Source organism: Chrysochloris asiatica, unplaced genomic scaffold (genome assembly GCF_000296735.1).
Source record: "Chrysochloris asiatica unplaced genomic scaffold, ChrAsi1.0 scaffold00268, whole genome shotgun sequence".
NCBI lineage: Eukaryota > Metazoa > Chordata > Mammalia > Afrosoricida > Chrysochloridae > Chrysochloris > Chrysochloris asiatica.
The window spans coordinates 1,601,521-1,620,665 of NW_006408786.1; the positions used below are offsets into that span (position 1 = coordinate 1,601,521).

At 51.0% G+C, this 19,145-nt stretch overlaps 2 protein-coding genes across 2 annotated transcripts; both read left to right on the forward strand.

Moving 5' to 3' along the window:
* The first annotated feature begins 790 nt into the window (after positions 1–790).
* Positions 791–10,180, forward strand: CCDC130 (coiled-coil domain containing 130). Its single transcript, XM_006874311.1, has 9 exons — positions 791–832; positions 2,268–2,321; positions 3,534–3,616; positions 4,224–4,279; positions 5,347–5,407; positions 6,116–6,258; positions 6,342–6,514; positions 9,509–9,647; positions 9,732–10,180. The coding sequence occupies exons 1-9, from the start codon at positions 791–793 to the stop codon at positions 10,178–10,180; spliced, it is 1,200 nt and encodes a 399-aa protein (XP_006874373.1).
* Positions 10,181–12,873: 2,693 nt separating this feature from the next.
* MRI1 (methylthioribose-1-phosphate isomerase 1) lies at positions 12,874–18,499 on the forward strand. Its single transcript, XM_006874276.1, has 6 exons — positions 12,874–13,005; positions 13,094–13,332; positions 15,765–15,940; positions 17,389–17,565; positions 17,644–17,868; positions 18,372–18,499. The coding sequence occupies exons 1-6, from the start codon at positions 12,874–12,876 to the stop codon at positions 18,497–18,499; spliced, it is 1,077 nt and encodes a 358-aa protein (XP_006874338.1).
* Positions 18,500–19,145: the final 646 nt, after the last annotated feature.

The window sequence follows — 19,145 nt, forward strand, 5'->3', positions numbered from 1 at the left end:
ACAGGAGAAATGTGTGTGAAATTCCAACTTCAGCATCTAGAAATAGTTTTATTAGAATTCAGCCACACTCATTTACATGTTTTACATGTTGTCGCGGCTCTCAAGCTACAAGGGCCAAAGTGAGTGGCTGGGAAAGAGACCATTTAGCCCTCAAACCAGAAATATTCTGTGGTCCTTTACACAAAGTTTGCTGATCCCTAATCTGGAGGGCACTTCTCTGCTTCACAATGTCTCTTCAGCGGTGAAAAGTAGAACTTCCTTTAATCTAAACTAAAAGTCACCATGGCACCACCATTTACGGAGCACTTGCTACCTGTGTCGCCAGCACTGACACCTTTGGCCCCACCATCTGTTACTTTGGTGATTCACCTGCTCAGCATTGCTCCCGAGCAGCCACTGTTTTAGGCACAGGGGCACAGTGCAGTGCGGCCTTCTTGTGGGGAGACACACCACAGACCACCAGATACAGGGCGATGTGATGGGAACTTCAGGAAAAAAGTGATCTGAGCTCAGGTGGTCTGTTATGTAAGATGTATGCAAAACTCTGATGGAGATGCTCTTAGAATCAAGACTACACCAAAGAGCTAGCTGTCCAAACAGACAGCGGTAGAGGAGTGATAGAGGCAGCAGCCTAGCGCTTGACTTTGCACACAACCCAGAAGCCAGTGCAGCTGGATGTAAGCCTGAAGGGGAGCCTAGGGCTTGGAGAGGCAGGTGGGAGGGCTGAGAGACAGGGAGGAGGCAATTGCACTGGTCCCCACAAAGATAGGGGCTGGAACAGGCTGGGGCCATGGAGGAAGTGAGAGGTGACCGATTTGATATCGTGTTGGAGGTAGAGTTGACTGGCTGCTCACTTTCTAAACAGACAAGCGCTACTCTTTGGATGCCTCCACACTCGGAGAGACTCGACTGGGCTGACATCACCTCACAGCCTTTAGCATCTTCATAGGGAAGTCCCAGGGACCTTCACCCAGACCCGGAAGGAGGACAGGACTGGGCAGTGAATCAGCAAGGCACAACCCACGTGTCTCTTCTATTCATATTGGCTGCATTGAAGGCGAGGAGCAGTAGCAAGTTTCCAAAATGGTGAGTAGACAGTCCACTCTCTGTGTCTCTCTTCCAGTCATGGATGTCACAGCAATAGCCCCTTTTTCCTCCTCCCAAACTCTTAAGAGTGTTACCTCCCCAGCCCAGCACTGCAGTCACCCCCTAAGGAGCTTTATTTCTGTTGTTATTTGTTTGTTTGTTTCGTTTTGTAAGTGAGATGAAATTCATCTAACATAAAATGCACCATTTGAAAGTGCAGGATTCCTTGGCATTTAAGCATTTCCCTCTCCAGTCCCTGTTTTCCTGCCCAGGTAACTGCTACTTTGTGCTCCATCTCTACTCCACATCACTGGAATCATACAACAAGTGGCCTTTAGTGTCTGGTTTCTTTCACTGAGCAGATTATTTTGGGGATTCCGCCACATTGTAGAATGTATCAGCACTGCATCCCTTTTTGTGGCTGAATAATAAATAATTCAGATGGAGCACAATTTGTTTCTCCACTCATCCAGTGGTTGATGGACATTTGGTTATTGTGATTAATGGTACTATGAATATGTGGGTACAAGTGTTTGCTTTGCCTTTTTCCTGTGAGCTATTTCAAATTCAAAGCCTGGTGTGGCACTGTAGGATAAGTACTGGACTGCTAACCACAAGGTCAGCTGTTCACATACACCAGCCACTTCAGAAACTCTATACAGAGTTGCTATGAGTGGGCTCCAACTCTGTGATACTTGACAACAACAACATTTCAAAGCCTAGTATCCAAGTCCTATTCCCCAGAGCAGGTTGTCTGTCAGGGGAACCTCTAGGTAGGTTCTGGGTATCCATATTTTAGAAGCTCCTTGGGTTCTTGTTATATGCTGCCATGTTTGAGAACCACTGCATAGGTGGTTCATTGAATCATTATACCAGCCTTTAAAGAATTGCAGTGTGAGTGTGTTTCATGAAACCTGGTCTGAGTTGTACCACATGTGTGTTTACACAGTTGTAATGTAAACTGGTTTTTACTGAGCATCATGGTCAAACAAAGTTTGAAAGCCCTCACTCAAGAAGAATCGTAATTGCTTGGAATTTTTCACAGTCGGAACAGCAGGTTTCCTTAGCCTCAGACCAGACACAAAGCCCACTGCCCACCTTCAGAATCTACCCCACCCACAAGGCTGTGCGGGTAGGTTTTCCATGGTCTCTCTGAGTCACCTCTCTCTTCTACTTTCCAGGGTGAAAGGAAAGGTGTAAACAAGTATTACCCTCCAGATTTCAATCCTGAAAAGGTAAGGGCCTAATTCCCTGCCATGCATCTGCAAGGGCCTTCTCGAGGATGATTTGGAACCCCCAACCCCACCCCCAGGTGCCTAGGGCCTGGTACCATAAAATAGACCATCATTGGATCCACCCGCTGTCACTGCATGACAGGAGAATGGGGATCTATAGGGAAGACAGCAGCCAGCCGGCAGCCCTCCTGGGGAGGGGATGATGTTGGGTTCGGGACAACGGCTGTAGAATGTCCAGCATCTCTCAAGGTCTCCCTGCCTCCCACCCAGGCCATGAACCATCTCCACATCTGCGTAATAGCATGCCTCCCGTTGATAGCTCTTTACTCGCTGCCCAGCAGAGCTTGGGGTAAGGGTCAGCGCCCCCCAACTTGCCTCCAGTCCCTCCCTTGATCTGGACCTCTTCTTCCCTCCCCACGCCCACCAGGCCCACTTCCTTACCTCCTTTCAGTACCTCCAATGTCATCCCAGCGCTCCTGGTGTGGCACTGCACTGGACTGTGAACCACAGGCCCACCAGCTGCTCCTTAGAAACGCAGTACAGGGTCACTGTGTGTCGGAACCAATTCAAAGGCTCTTAACAGCAACAACAATGTCATCCCAGAGAGGCCCTCCCTGATCGTCACCTTCTCGTTCTGTCACATCTCAAAGGGCTCCATTATGGTCACAACTGACGGAGAGTTCACGGAGCTGCATGTCAGCCATCTCCCCCAACTAGCATGTCCACTGTACCAGCGCAGGAAATCTCCTCTAGCTGGTTCCTGCCTGGGGCCCCACACAGTAGGTGCTCAGTCAGTGCATCATGGCTGTGTGACCCTGGGTACCTCAGTACAATGAGCTGACCTCGGGATTATTGGGGATTTGCGAAGAGACAGGGAGCGTTTGGCAATATTATCATCTTGCCTGGTCCTCCCCACAGACTGCAGTCATGATCAGTGTCACACACACACAGCCCAGACAAATGGGGGAAACTGAAGCTCAGGAAGCTGAAAGTCAGTACATGGCTCTTTCAGTACTTGATCAAGAGAGGGAACATTCACATGAAGGTATTCCAGATTCCAAGTCCCCGTGCTCCCCCTGGACTTCCGTGCCTCCGAGTTGCTGTTAGGAGCCCCTGTAGGCACAAGAAGGAAGCCTCTTATGACCTATGAGGCTTGGCCCAGTGCTCCCCCGCCCAGCAGGGCTGACCTGCTCCCTTGTCGTTTCCTCCCAGCATGGCTCTCTCAACCGATACCATAACAGCCACCCGCTTCGGGAGCGGGCTCGGAAGCTTTCCCAGGGCATCCTCATCATCAGGTAAGGCCCTGGCATCGCGCAATGACCCCTGCCCCTTCCACCTGTGTCCACCACCAGGAGAATTGAGTACTCCGGATTTCTGCAGCCAGTGCTATGGAATGTTACTGTATCACTCAGCTACTGCTGCATCAAAAACAGTCCAGTTCAGTTACTGTTAAAGTCACCGTGAACTCACAGTGACCCCAGTTGTGTCAAAGTACAACGTTCTTTCAATTAGCAGTTGAGGGTGTTACTTAGGGACTCCATGTCATAAATAAGGTCCCTGTGTGGCACAAATGGCTAAGTGCTCTACTAGCTGAAAGGCTGGCAGTCTGCTTCCAAACAATCACACTTGGGAACTCCATGAGTCTGAGTCACCTGTACCACAACTAAACAGCAAGAAGAAATGACAATGATACCAGTCACTTTCATCTTCTGCTGCCTTATTCAGAGGGAGTTTAGCCTGCGCGGGGTTGAGGCTGGGGCTCTCTCCTGGTTCCGTCAGGGCTGTGAAGGCTACTCGATGTAGGACTGTGTGTCATCCCACGCCCCGACTCCAGAGATGCTGCCCTGACGTTGGCCAGCAGCGCTGAGGCCGGCAGTACAGAGCTGCTTTCTGTTGCTGCAGGTTCGAGATGCCATATAACATCTGGTGTGACGGCTGCAAGAACCACATCGGCATGGGTGAGCCTGCACCCTCTGCACCCACCCCACCTGACCAGCCCGGTCTCAGACACACAGCGCTCTGGCTGTAGGCACCAGGCAGAGACCTGCCACTCCAAGGCTCCCGGTTGGAGTCAGGAGGACACAGGTGCCCTGATAATGGGCTGGTTTAGTTAGGAGCTGAGGCTCTGAACCAGTTTTGGGGTTCAAATCGTGATTCTGCCACTTCCCATTTTGGTTACCCTGAGTAAGCGCTTGAGCTGCTGTGTGCCTCAGGGAAATCTAGATGATATTAAGTGCCAAGGACCATGCCTGGCACACAGGAAGGCAGGTGGTGGAGCTGCCCTGCTTCGCATTGCTTGTCTCACTCTGGGCCCTGACCGTCCACAGGCACGGTCACTGTGAGGCCTCGGAACAGAGGATGTATGTGCGTGTGTGGGCGAAGCCAGCAGAAGTATAGGAACACTCAGGTGACAGAAAAGGACTCTGCCTGGCACCCCGAATGGGCCACCTTCAGGGCTGTGCCCAGGAAATGACAAGTAAAGTCACAGACTGCCGCCCACCAGTCCACACTCTGGTTTTCTTCATTTTTTTTCATCCCATAAACAAGGCCAAACAAAATCAGGTGTCTGTTTTAACCAGTGGTGGTGGTTGTGTGCAGTCACGTTGGGTCCAACTCCCAGTGACTCCGTACAGGGTGTATGAGGGGAGCAGAAGGCCTCATCTTTCTCCCCAGGAGCAGCTAGTAGATTCAAACTGCTGACCTTGCAGTTAGCAGCCCAACTCATAACCCATTATACTACCAGAGCACCTTTTTCTAACCAAGAAATCAGCACAAAACAAAGCCTGAGCATTTTCTAGAACAAGAGGCTGTGACCACACCCCCGTGGAGGAGCACCCTCCATCTCATGGTGGTCACGCTGGGATTTGAACCTGGCCCTCCAGCTCCAGCACCCCCTCTCTCGTTTGAACCCATATCACAACACTGGACCTAGCTCTTCCCCCTTGATTAGCAGTGGCCCCCACACACAGCAGGCATGCCTGGAGCCTGACCTGAGTGAGCCTCTGTTCTTGTCCTCTCCTCCTAGGTGTTCGGTACAACGCAGAAAAGAAGAAAGTTGGCAATTACTACACGACCCCAATCTACAGGTGGGGACAGCCCCGGCAGGTGTCTCAGGGATGTGGGGTGACTAGGATGAAGGGCTATAAAGGATCTGAATGGGAGAGAAGCTTGTACCCCCTTCCTGACCTACAACCCCCGTGGGGCTCACTGGAAGCCATTCTAGGACAGTAGTAAGGGCATGGACCACCTCCACGTAGAGCCCTCAGTGGCTCCTACCTCACTGTGGTAGAGGCCCCAGGCCTGCCCCATCCCCCGTACCCTCTACCCTCTACCCTCTACCCCTGGGCTAACACAGTCAGCTTGCTGCCTGCACACCCCCAGGGACTCTCCCACCTCTCCTCTCCACCTTCCGCTTCTGTTCGAATACCAGCTCCCACAGACGCCTGTCCTAAGACGGCATCATACCCCGCTTGGAGGGCTACCAGTGTGCCCCACCAGAATGTTAATCCCCTAAGAGCAAGGGGCTGAGCGCATTGCCGCTTCCCCAACAGTGTAGTGAGTGGGGAGGTTGTTGAATGAATGAACGAACAAACAAACAGACTTTGGCCCCATTGGCAGAGATCATTCCAGGGGTGGGACTGCGAGATACCACTCACGTGGCCCCAGATACAGAGCCTGGCGCATAGTAGGTGCTGAATGCCATGGGTGAATGTAAGGAGGCATATGGGGGCGGGGAGGTCCCAGAGGGCCAGTGGAGTGGGGCTACAACATCCTGACTACAGACCCCTGGCCAGGTTCCGGATGAAATGCCACCTGTGCGTGAACCACATAGAGATGCAGACAGATCCAGCCAACTGTGACTACATCATCGTGAGCGGTGCCCAGCGCAAGGAGGAACGCTGGGACATGGAGGACAATGAGCAAGTGCTGACGACAGGTGAGCGCTGCCTGCCTGCCAGGTGCACCTGAGGCCGACCGGGACCGGCCCCCAGAGGCCCAGCCACACTCTCACTGTTCTAGAGCATGAGAAGAAGCAGAAGCTGGAGACAGATGCCATGTTCCGCCTGGAGCACAGCGAGGCCGACCGCAGTGCGCTCAAGAAGGCCCTGCCTACCTTGAGCCACATCCAGGAGGCCCAGAGCGCCTGGAAGGATGACTTCGCCCTCAACAGCATGCTGCGGAGAAGGTTCCGGGTGAGTGTGGCACTGCCTGGGGACTCCACATCACTGCCATCCACACACCCTGGAAAGGGAGTCAGGACCACCATGTCCTGCCTGTGGCCAAGAAGTGGACCTCCTAAGCCCCCACTTATCCAGTGGTGGTCGCTTCCCTCCTTCGTGGTACCTGTGGAGGTGCCTGGCGCAGTGATTCTTACTCCCCTCAGAAACTCTGAGGGGAGACCTTCACTGGCAGCTGGTCCTCAGAAGGAGGGAAATCCAAGCTGGTGGCGGGACATTAGGTCAGCCCTGGCCCCACTGTGGGAGGTGACCTACGCTCTGTCATGACACTCCCAAACTAAAATGAAGTTCATAGATCAGTTGATGTTGTTAGGTACCATTGAGTCAGTACTGACTCATAGCAACCCTATGCACAACAGAACGAAACACTGCCCAGTCCTCAGCCAACCTCACAATTGTTGCCATGCTTGAGCCCATTGATGCTGCCACTTGGCCAATCCATCTCGTTGGGGGTCTTCCTCTTTTTCTCTGACCCTCCACCTTACCAAACATGATATCCTTCTCCAGTGACTGATCCCTCCTGATGATGTGTCCGAAGTAGGAGAGATGAAATTTGACCATCCTGGCCTCCAAGGAGCACTCTGGCTGCACTTCTTCCAACACAGATCTGTTGGTTCTTTTGACAGCCCATGGCACTTTTAATATTCTCCTCCAGCACCATAACTCAAAAGCATCAATTCTTCTACAGTCTTCCTTATTCACTGTCCAGCTTTCACATGCCGTATAAGGTTATTGGAAATCCCATGGCTTGGGTCAGGCACACCTTAGTCCTCAAGCTGACATCCTTGCTCTTCGACACTTTAACAAGGATCTCCGTGGTGATAACATCCTATAGTAGCTGCCCTGTGTGGATGTGCTCCACAGGCCGCAAAATCTCTGCTGGCACTATGAGAGTTACTGCTGGGTGGAGCTGGGGCGAGAATGCTCGGTGCAATATCACAGGGTTGGGGTCCGGGTTTGGACGAGTGTAAATGAGCTTTTACCCTCCTGGATGTCAGTTAGGGCATCAAAGGGTCTAGCTGGATCCTCTTGCTCTGTGGGGCACCTCAGAGGACAGCAGGGGTGGCCACGTGCCCCAAGGGTTTGTTGCTCTTCTGCCCCCCTGAAAGCCCTAGACTCACTGTCCTACACACGCTTCTTTCCCAGCCCCCTTTCTGCATTTCCAGTCACTATTATTAGGAGTAAAATGCCAGCTTTCTTCCTAGTCATTTGTTACTAGGGATCACCCTCCAGCCAGCCCAGGCCTGCACAGTGCATCCAGCCAGTGCAGCCCTTCCTCCTGCAGCAGCCAGAGGGCGCCTGTGGATGCCGAGTCAGGGCACCTCCCCATTCAACTCACTGAGGCTCCCACCTCACCCAGAGCCAGTGCCACCCATGTGGTAACCTGGGGTCTCATACACACTCCTCCCGTGCCAGACCAGACAGAAGCCCAGTAATGTTTCCTGGCCTAATGTCATTCCACTAGTAAATCTGGAATGTCACTGTCTGTCATGGCAGCAGTAGTGACAGAAACAGCTACCAAAATCACACTTTGCATTTACGCTATCATGCAGTCCAAACGTGTTCACATTCTGACTTTTCTTCTTTCCATTTCTGCTAACATACAGCCCAAACGTAGTCACATTCTGACTTTTCTTCTTTTTCTTTAATTACTACATTCTTAAAAGAATTCTTTGATACAAGCTCACTACTATATGATAAGCACTGGACTGCGAATGACAAGGTCTACAGCTGGAGGCTGCCAGCGACTCCTTGGGAGAAAGATGAGTCTTTCTGTTTCTGTGAAAATTGAAAGCCTCTGAAAGCCTGTACAGGACTACTGTGAGCTGGAACCTACTCGAGTGATAGGAGGTGGAACTGACTTAACAGCACTTTACACAACAGCTTAGCACAATATTATAGCGCAAACACCAGAAACAGAACAAAACCAGTGACGATAAAAACACCAGCAATAGCGAATCCTAGTATATGTTTTGTGGTCTGCAGATGAAACCATGTGACTGGCATCATTGCTGTTAATTAGGTGATGATACGTTACGTTGTCGTTAGGTGCGATGAAGTCGGCTCCACCCCACAGAGACCCTATGTACAACAGAACAAAGCACTGCCCATCCCTGCACCATCCTCACAAGTGCTGCCGCACTTCTGATATAGTACTTTACATCGTTGTTGTTAAGTATTGTCGAGTCGGTTCCGACTCATAGTGACCCTGTCTAGTGTTTCCAAGGAGTGACTGGTGAGCTTGAACCTCCAACCTTGCAATTCAAACTGACTTTGCAGTCCAGCGTATTAACCCACATCACCACACCAGAACTTAGAAGATTTAAAGAGTAAATCAGCATTGAATAGATACACGATGGGCTTATGAACATATCTTGGTCGAAATAACTACTAGGATATTTTTATTAAAAATCATGAATTTCTGTTGAGACTGCACAAAAATTCTGTAGACAGCCATTTTGGTGCCACCCCCTGTGACAATGTCACATGGTATGGGTGGTCTACACCCCCCACCCCACCCCCAGTGATGCATTTCTCCCAGCAAAAGCCAAAGTCCTCTGTAAAGCCCACCAGGCCCTTCCTTCCTCCCTGCCCCCCGTCTCTGCCGTCTCTCCCCCACTCCCCCTCCTCTCATCACTCTGACCTCAGGACCTTGCACGTGCTGTTCCCTGCCTTGCCATACTTCTGCAGACACCTGCCTGACCCCCTCACCTACCAACTGATTTCTTGCCTGCTTGCCCCCTCCAACTTCAGCTCCCTGAGGGAGTACATGGGTTTTGTCAGCTCACTCCCAGACCTGCGCCCTTCTAATGCTTGTTGAGTGACTGAGTGAAGGGATGGAGCACGGGCCAGTGGTGTGCCTCCCATGTCCCCACACGACTGTCAGAGGAGGAGACCGAGTCCTCAGTGCTGGAGCGACTCCTTCCTATCCACCCCCCTACCCCCCAGGAAAAGAAGAAAGCCATCAAGGAGGAGGAGGAGCGGGACCAGGCTCTGCAGGCCAAGGCCAGCCTGGCCATCCCGCTGGTACCTGAGACTGAGGATGACCGCAGGCTGGCCGCCCTGCTCAAATTCCACACCCTGGACTGTGCGTGGGGGGCTGGGGCTGGGGTTGGGGGTCGGGGCTCTGGACTCCCGCCCCCACTCAAACCCCTCTCCCCTGCCCTTGCAGCCTACGAGGACAAGCAGAAGCTCAAGCGGACAGAGATCAGCAGTCGCTCCTGGTTCCCCTCTGCATCTGGGTCGGGTGCCGGCAGCAGCAGCAGCAGCAGCAACAGCAAAGCCGGCAGTGTTCTGATGAAGCTGGCCCAGAACCGCAGGCCTACCCCCGCGGGCTCCCACTTCACCATGGGAGACCTGGGCATTGTGCGGCGGCGGTCTCGGGAAGTCCTGGAAAGCCCCCATGATGCCCCTGAGACCCCTGAAACCAGGGAATCACAAGTGCCAAAGAGGAACACCCAGAACAGGCCTGCATCCCCCCAAGACTGCTCTCAGGACACAGCCAAGATCCCCGAGAGCAGCTCACCCCAGGAGGTAGCTGACACCTCCTCGGACACCCCGCTGCCCTGTGGCCCCAGCACCTCCCTTGTGGCAGACTACTCAGACTCGGAGAGTGAATGATTCCAGTTCTCACCTGCCCAAAACCTGCCTTCCCACCACAGTGGAGCTATTTATTTGGTCCCCATGAGAGGATCCCACATCCCTCATTAAAGGCCCACCTCTTTGTCGCCCACTTCCAGTTACTAGCTGGGCTCAGCAGGAGCCTGCAACTTTGCGTGGATCAGAACAGGCTCCCCGGAGGAGGGGGCTTCGAGTGAAGGGTGGAGAGGAGGGTGCCCACAGGGTACCCAGGGTTGGTGCCAGACAAATCCAAGGCATACGGGAGGGGAAAGTGAGCAGGGTTCACACAAAAGATTTTCTAGGCTCCTGGCTTGTCCCTAGTTCACGGGGACACCATGGAGGGCTAGATGTAGAGACCCAGCAACCTTCTCTTGGAGGAAATGGTTAAATCAGCAGAACCAGCAGTCTGTCATTAGAGCCCCTCCCGTCCCCAGATCCCTGGAGCACTTTGATAGAATTTTAGCCACCACAGTTACAGACTCTCTGTCCTCAAACAAGGTTCCAGGAATTTGGCTTCACACAGCCCTCCACCCTGCGCATCTTGGGTCCCCAACCCATGCCTTCATTGATACCTGACCACCTTAACTCGCGTCCTCATTACTCATGACAGTTGTCCTGGTAAGGCTCACTGGCAGCAGTCAGCTGCCTCCGCTCATTCTGTCTTTAGGACCTTGGATAAGTCGGGCATCTCCAGGGGTTGGTTAGGTGCCATCAAGTCACTTCTGACTCATGCACATCACAAGGAAACACTGCCTGGCCCTGTGCTAGCCTCACAATCGTTGCCCATTGCTGTAGCCCCTGTGTCTATTTTGTAGGGGTCTTCCTCTTTCTCACTGACCCTCTGTCAAGCATGTCCTCCAGGAACTGGTCCGTCCTAATACATGTCCAAAATATGTTAGTAGTGTTAGTCACCCCATCCTAGTTTTACATCTTCCAAGATAGATTTGATTCATTCATCTGGCAGTCTATGGTACATTTAATACTCATTAACAAGTCAAAGGCATCAGTTCTTCAGTCTGTCTTACTCATTGTCCAACTTTCACATGCAGATGAGACAAATGAAAATAACATGGCTTGGGTGAAGTGTGTCTTCAAAGTGAACACCTTTGCTTTTTAATACTTCAAAGAAACTTTTTCCAGCAGATTTTCCCAATGCAATGCAGGAAATGACCTCTTGACTGCTGCTTTCATGAGCATTGATTGTGGATCCAAGCAAAGTAAAGTCCTTGACAATTTCAGTATTTTCTCCATTAGCATGATGCTGCTTATTGGTTCGGTTGTGAGGATTTTTGTTTTCTATACATTGAATTGTAATCCATATTGAAGGCTGTATTTGGTCATCAGTGTTTCAAGTCCTCTTCACTTTCAGCAAACAACATTATGTTATCTGCAGATTGCAGGTGGTTAATGAGCCGTCCTCCAATCTTGATGCCACATTCTTGATAAAGTCCAATTTCTCCGATTATTTGCTCAGCATAGATTGACTATAAGTGGTGAGAGGATACAGCCCTGATTTTAACCCTCACAGTAACTCCATGTTCTGTTCCACATGAGTATAGTGAAATTTTCTGGGACTCCCACTTTTTTGCAATCCATAATTTATGAACCTCACCTGTAATTTGTGGGCGATGCCATGTTCGTGAAACTTCAGTCAGCTAAGTGCTAAACATGGCCTGGTGTCAATATCAAGTGCCATGGAGTCGGTTCCAATTCATAGTGATACATTAAGAAGAGTTTCCAAGGACCAGCCTGTGGGTTTAAACTGTAGACCTTGTGATTAGCAGTCTGGTAGTTATCCTATACAGCCACACCAGGAATCCAGTGTCCAATGTTGTTAAGTACCCTGGATTCAGTTCTGACTCATAACAACCACAGTATAGGGTTTCCTGGAGCCCTGGTGTGGCACTGTGAGTTAAGGTGCTGGACTGCAAAGTCGGTTTGAAACGCAAGGTCAGCAATTCAAGCTTACCTGCGTTCCCTGGAAACTCTATAGGGGGTCGCTAGGAGTCAGAACCAAATCCACAGCACTTGACAACAGTAGGGTTTCTGAGGAGTAGCTGGTGAGTTTGAACCGCCTACCTGCGGTCCAGTGCATTATCCTACAGCACCACACCAGGTGTTCAATTGTTAAGTGCCGTTGAGTCGATTCCGACCCATAGCGACCCTGTATAGGGTTTCCAAGGAGCAGCTGGTGAGCTTGAACCACCAACCTTGCAGTTCAATAAGTCCCTTTTGTGGTTTCATTAGGATCCTAGTGGCTTTCTGCTATAAAGATTTATAGCCTCTGAAACCCCTACAGGGTCACTATGAGTCGGAATTGACTAGGTGGCAGTAGGTTTCATCTTGAGGTTCTAAGCAAGCGGCTGAACTCCTGGTGTGACGCTATAGGGATTACACTGCGATCCACAGGCTGGCGGTTCAACCCACCAGCTGCTCCTTGAAAACCCTAATCAGGGTCACTATAAATCGGAAACGATGGCACTTCACTCCCTAGCAAATGGCTAGCAGTCGGTTCTGGGAATGAGGTGGGTCACGTGGGCGGCTGCTCTGAGAACCCGGCATTCTGGGGCTTGTGGTCTCCTTCCAGGAGGAGCTCCGCCTCCTCAGTGCGTTCTGGTGTGGCCCGGCCCCTCCACACGTGTTCGCTGGGTTCCCTATACTAGCTGAGGGGTGAGGCGCGCCACGGCTGCACCATGACTCTGGAGGCTATCCGCTACTCGCGGGGCTCGCTGCAGATCCTCGACCAGCTGTTGTTGCCCCAGCAAAGCCGCTATGAGGCGGTGAGCTCGGTGCGCCAGGCCTGGGAGGCGATCCGCGCCATGAAGGTGGGGTCGCGCAGCTGGACTTCGGGAGGGGAGGCGGGCACCTGACGCACACCTTACGCCCCATACACCCCCGATGTCCCCACTCCAGGTGCGCGGCGCCCCAGCCATCGCCCTTGTAGGCTGCCTCAGCCTAGCCGTGGAGCTACAGGCGGGCTCTGGGGGACCCGGGCTTGCTGCACTCGTGGCCTTCGTACGTGACTCCTTGAGCTTCCTCGTCACCGCCCGGCCCACCGCTGTGAACATGGCCCGCGCCGCCCGTGACCTGGCCGACGCTGCGGCCCTGCAGGCCGAGCAAGAGGGAGCCACCGAGGAGTTGGTCCGGGAGAGGTAGGGGCCGGTGTGCGCTGAGCGCTGACCCTGTGCCATCGGTCGGTTTCCACTCAGCGACCCTTATAGGGTTTCTGAGGAGCGACCTTGAGGTCTAGTGTTGATTACAAAAGCTAATGACTCTTTTATGCACAACGGCCGGTGTCCCATTTTACAGGTCGAGAAACAGAGACTCCGCACACTTAAAAGTCCTTTGATCAAGATCGTAGAGTCGATCCCTTAGGAGAGGGACAGGGACGTAGGGTTACTTGACTGTGCTGCCCCTAGACGTGCCCAGCCCTGTCACCTTGGAAGGCCCGGTTCGGTGCCATATCCTCTTCTGGGTTTTACTTTTGAGAAATTTTATTTCCTGGCGGGCTCACTTCCGTGCTCTCTTTTCCAACCACTCCTGGCCAACAGCACGTGCCTCCCATGCTTTTTGACCCCACCAGGTTTCTCCTTAGGACCCCGGGTGATGCGGAGTTGAGTGCTGACCTCAAGAGCAGCTGTTTAAACCCACCAGTGGCTCCACAGAGAGAAAGACGAGGTTATCTGCTCCCCTAAAGATTTAGTCTGGGAAACCCTATGGAGCAATTTGACTCTCCTATAGGGTCACCTGACCCAAGCCATGGTATTTTCAGTAACCTCATATGCATGTGAAAGTTGGACAGTAAATAAGAAAGACCGTAGAAGAATTGATGCTTTTGAGTTATGGTGTTGGAGGGGAATATTGAAAGTGTCATGGGCTGCCAAAAGAACCAACAGATCTGTGTTGGAAGAAGTGCAGCCAGAGTGCTCCTTAGAGGCCAGGATGGCCAAACTTCATCTCTCATACTTGGGACATATTGTCAGGAGGGACCAGTCACTGGAGAAGGATATCATGTTTGGTAAGGTGGAGGGTCAGAGAAAAAGAGGAAGACCCCCAGCAAGATGGATTGGCCAAGTGGCAGCATCGATGGACTCAAGCATGGTAACTGTTAGTGAGGTTGGTCCAGGATCAGGCAGTGTTTCGTTCTTCTGTGCCTAAGGTCACTATGGGTCGGCACCGACTCGATGGCACCTAACAACAACAACATAGGGTCACTATGAGTCGGAATCCACTGGATGGCGGTGGATTTGGTTTTTGGTTTTAGGCTTCTCCTGCCTCAGGGCCTTTGTACTTGCGGTTTCTGTGGGCTAGTTACCTTACACCCCAGAGTCCTCAGTGTAATACAGCTTGATCTCCACTCTGGACCCCTGACTCTGCTGCCCTTCACCCTACTGCCAGCTCCACCAGGGTAGACAGTCTTGCAGGTTCCCACCCATCCAGGACCTGGATCACACAGGAGATCCTCCAGGAATATTTGTTGTTAGGTCCCATCAAGTTGGTACCTATTCATAGTGACCCTGTACACATAGTGACCCTGAAACACTACCTGCTCCTGCGCCAAACTCTCAATCCAGCCTCTCAGTCGTTGGTATATTTGTGCCAATCCATCTCCACTTTGTTGTGGGTCCTCTTTTTCTCCAACCCTTCATTTTACCAAACATGATATTCTTCTCCAGGGACTGGTCCCTCCTAACTGTGTCCGAAGTGTGAGAGACGAAGTCTAGCCATCCTGGCTTACAGGGATCATTCTGGCTATACTTCTTCCAACACAGATTGTTTTGTTCTTTTGGCAGTCCACAGTACTTTTAATAGTCTCCTTTAACACCATAGCTCAAATACATCAATTGTTCTATGGTTATCCTTATTCACTGTCTAGCTTTCAAATGCATACAAGGTTATTGAAAATACCATGGCTTGGGTTAGGTGCACCTTAGTCCTCAAGTGACATCTTTGCTCTTCAACACTTTAAAAAGATCTTGTGCAGCAGATTTGCCTAATGCAATACGTCATTTGATTTCTTGACTGCTGCTTCCATGAGTATTGATAGTTTATCCAAGAAAAATGAAGTCTTTGACAACTTCAATCTTTTCTCCATTCATTGTGATGTTATTTATTGGTCCATGTGAAGACTTTTTTCTTTACATTGAGATGCAATCCATACCGAAGACTATGTTCTTTGATCTTCATCAGTAAATATTTTAAGTCTTCTTCACTTTCAGCAAAGCAAGGTTGTATCAGCTGCGTATCGCAGGTTGTTAATGAGTCTTCCTCCAATCCTGATGCTACGTTTTTCTTCAGACTCAGCTTCTTGCTCAGCATACAGGTTGAATTAAGTATGGTGAAAGAATATAACCCTGTCGCACACCTTTCTTAATTTTAAACCATTCCCATGTTCTGTTCGAACAACCATTCCATTTTTTATATTTGTTGTAGGAGGAGTAAATGGGGTAACATTTTGGTGACTGTGGCAAACAGGTCCAGGCCTACAGTGGCAGGAGGGCACCCTACAGATCAGCACTGGACAGGAAGGAGGGGCTGGGCTGGCCTGACCGCACATGCTGAGAGCCTCTTACTGGTCCCCCAGGATGATCTGCTATGCTGAGGACATGCTAGAGAAAGACCTCAGGGACAATCGGAGCATTGGGGACCTGGGAGCCCAACACCTTCTGCAACGGGCAGCCCCTGAGGGCGGCAAGGTGACTGTGCTGACTCATTGTAACACGGGCGCCCTGGCTACTGCTGGCTATGGCACAGCCCTGGGTGAGTGGGCCTCTGCAGGGTGGGGGAGGGCCTGCCAGGGTCCCCCTCCCACAGTCCTCCAACCAATCAAGCCTTTTTTGATACAAGAGAAAGAAACCCCAACCCCAATTCCTTAACTCAGAGATAGGTGAATTTCTTAGCACTTTTAGCCGAAATACTCTGCTTCAGATGCAGCAGCTGGAACTAAGACTCTCCTATCCTTGCCCCTCTGCTCTACCCTCTCTGGTGGCTTCATCCTAGGTTCAAGTGGTCCTAGTCACAAGAACTGAGGGTCTCTTTAGCAGTGCCAGAAGCCTCCTTGTGTCTCAGGACTCAGCTGGGGTCACCTGCCCATCACAGGTCAATCACATGGGCCATCCCGAACCATTGCCTAGAGAGTGAGCAGGGTCTGCGCTCTAAGAGGACCAGGGGACTGCTTGCTTAGTCTGTCCTGTTTAACCTCAAAAAAGACTGAGTTCAGAAACACCCTACACTAATACTGCCTCATTAGCATAACAAAGAGGGCCCATTTGTCTGTAAGTGCCTTCCAGTCAAACTCCTAAGGTTTCCAAGAGCAGATTGTGGATTGAACCGCCAGTCTTGCTGTTAGCAGTCCAGTGCTTGTCCTATAGTGCCACACCAGGACTCCTAGTACCACTATGGTGTTGTGGTTAAGTGCCTTGGAGATGGTTCCAACTCACAATGACCCTGTATAGTATTTCCAAGGAGCAGCTGGTGAGCTTGAACCACTGACCTTCCAGTTCAAACGACTTTACAGTCTGACGCATTAGCCCACAGCACCACACCAGGACTACATTACCACTAAAGGGGTTAGGACTTAAACACATTTGTTCAGTCCATCACAGGAGTGGTCCCCCAAAGAGATTGGGGTAGTAGTACCAGGAAAGGGGGAAATGAGTCTTAGGACTACAGACAGCAGATTCTACTTAGTCCTGAATTCCTCGGATTTCCCTACTGTTCCAGTCCACCCTTCTCCCTGGAAACTGGAGTCTTTCCTTCATTCACTCAACAAACATTAAGCACCTGCTGTGCACCAGGTTCTGTTCTAAGCTCTGGAGACACGTAGTGAAGAAAGTAGACAAAAATATCTGCCCTCGCAGAATTCACAGGAAAGTAGAAGAAACAGACAATAAGCAAGAGAAATAAATAATTCTCTTTATTTAAAAAAAAAAAAAAAGACATGGTGTGTTAGAAGAGATAAGTGCTAAGGAGCAGAAGCAAAGGAAAGGAATCAGAGGTGTTGGAGAGCTGCTGTTTGACACTAGGGGGCCATGAAAGCCACCCCAAAAAACAAACATGAGGATGGTGAAGGAGCTGTTGTAGGAGTCTGGAAGGGTGTTGTAGGCAGGTGGAACAGCCAGTGTCAGGCCCCTTATCAGTGAGCCACCCTGCTAGTCTGTGCCTGTCTGACTTATCCCAGCCCTGTCCTGGTGGGATGGGCCCCACAGGGGTGATCCGATCGCTGCACCACCTTGGCCGTCTGGAGCGCGCCTTCTGCACAGAGACCCGGCCCTACAACCAGGGAGCCCGGCTGACAGCCTTCGAGCTGGTGTACGAGCAGATCCCCGCCACCCTCATCACCGACAGCATGGCCGCTGCTGCCATGGCTCACAGGGGCGTGTCAGGTCAGCAGGCTGCGGGAGGGAGGACTGGGCACCAGGCATCCAGGGCCGGGAGGTGATCCCTGATTTCTCAACCCCCAGCTGTCGTCGTGGGAGCTGATCGCGTGGTTGCCAATGGTGACACAGCCAACAAGGTGGGCACCTACCAGCTAGCCATTGCTGCCAGGTACCACGGCATCCCCTTCTACGTGGCCGCTCCCAGCTCCTCCTGTGACTTCCGCCTGAAGACAGGCCAGGAGATTGTCATCGAGGAGCGACCGGGCCAGGAGCTGACCGACATCAATGGGGTCAGGATAGCAGCGCCTGGTAAGCACCACATCACCATCCAGGCACCTCCGCTCCCCTCATACAGGGCCGATGCAATTTGGGGGCATCTTAAGCCTTTTGGGGAATAGATGGGTCCTTCAAGCCATTTATTCTATCTAGAGCATCTCAGAAATCAACATTCCTGGACAGAATTTATGAATAACAAGTTAGGAGACTATGAGCATATTATCTTACTATTCTCAACCTCAGTTTTTTCACCTGAAGAAGAAATAAGAAGTGGGTCACTGTATAAGATTCCAGTCTTCCTTGTGGGCAGCCACAATCCAAGAAAGACAGGAAGTCTTATTAATGGTTATGGAAACCCAGGCCCTCATTTATTTGGAGAATGAGGATCCCCAGATCCTCAGAGGTTTCTCTACAGGTGATCAGAGCTTGAGAACTTCTACAGAACCATATGACAAGGACAGAGCAAGGGGCTTCCGGGCCAAAGACATCCCACCTCTCACTCTGCCTTCTTGCACCCCTCCCTTCTCTGCCTGTAGGGATTGGGGTTTGGAATCCTGCCTTTGATGTAACCCCACACGAACTTATCACCGGCGGCATCATCACCGAATTGGGGGTCTTCGCACCCAAAGAGCTTCAGGCAGCTCTATGCACCACCATCTCCTGAGGGGGAGACCCAGAAATAACCAACCTGGTTTTCCCTACCATGCCTGAACCCCCATTTTTTAATAAATGTATGGAACGGCTTGTCCAAAAGTTGACTCTCCTCCCACAACCAGACTTCTTCATTGAGCAGGGAGAGCAGCTAGGCTGTCCAGGTTCAAATCCCAGCTCAGACAGTTTTCCCACTGTGATCTTGGGTAGCTCACTTCACCTCTTTGTGCATTGGTCTCATTTGTAAAATGGGGATCTAGAAGAAGAGTGTTGCCCTCTTCTTGATATTTCAGCTACAAAAATAAAAGGAACTCCAGAAAATTCAAGAATCAGAATAAATTACGTTTTAGCACAGTATTTTTTTTAAGGCAAACTTAATACCAAAAAGGGAAAACCAAAAAAAAAAAAAATCTACAATGAAAAACAGACGAACGTTTTAAATAGACGATCACACCTAATCTTACTCACTCACCTGACCCCTAATACTGGCCCTGATTACAGCAAAACCTTATTTGCCAAAACAGGTTGTAGTTTGCCAATTTACTTTTTTTTTTTTTAATGTTAAACTAGCGTAGTGGTTACGAATCGGGCTGCGAACCTTAAGGTCAGCGGTTCGAAACTACCAGCTGCTCCGCGGGAGAAAGATGAGGCTTTCTACT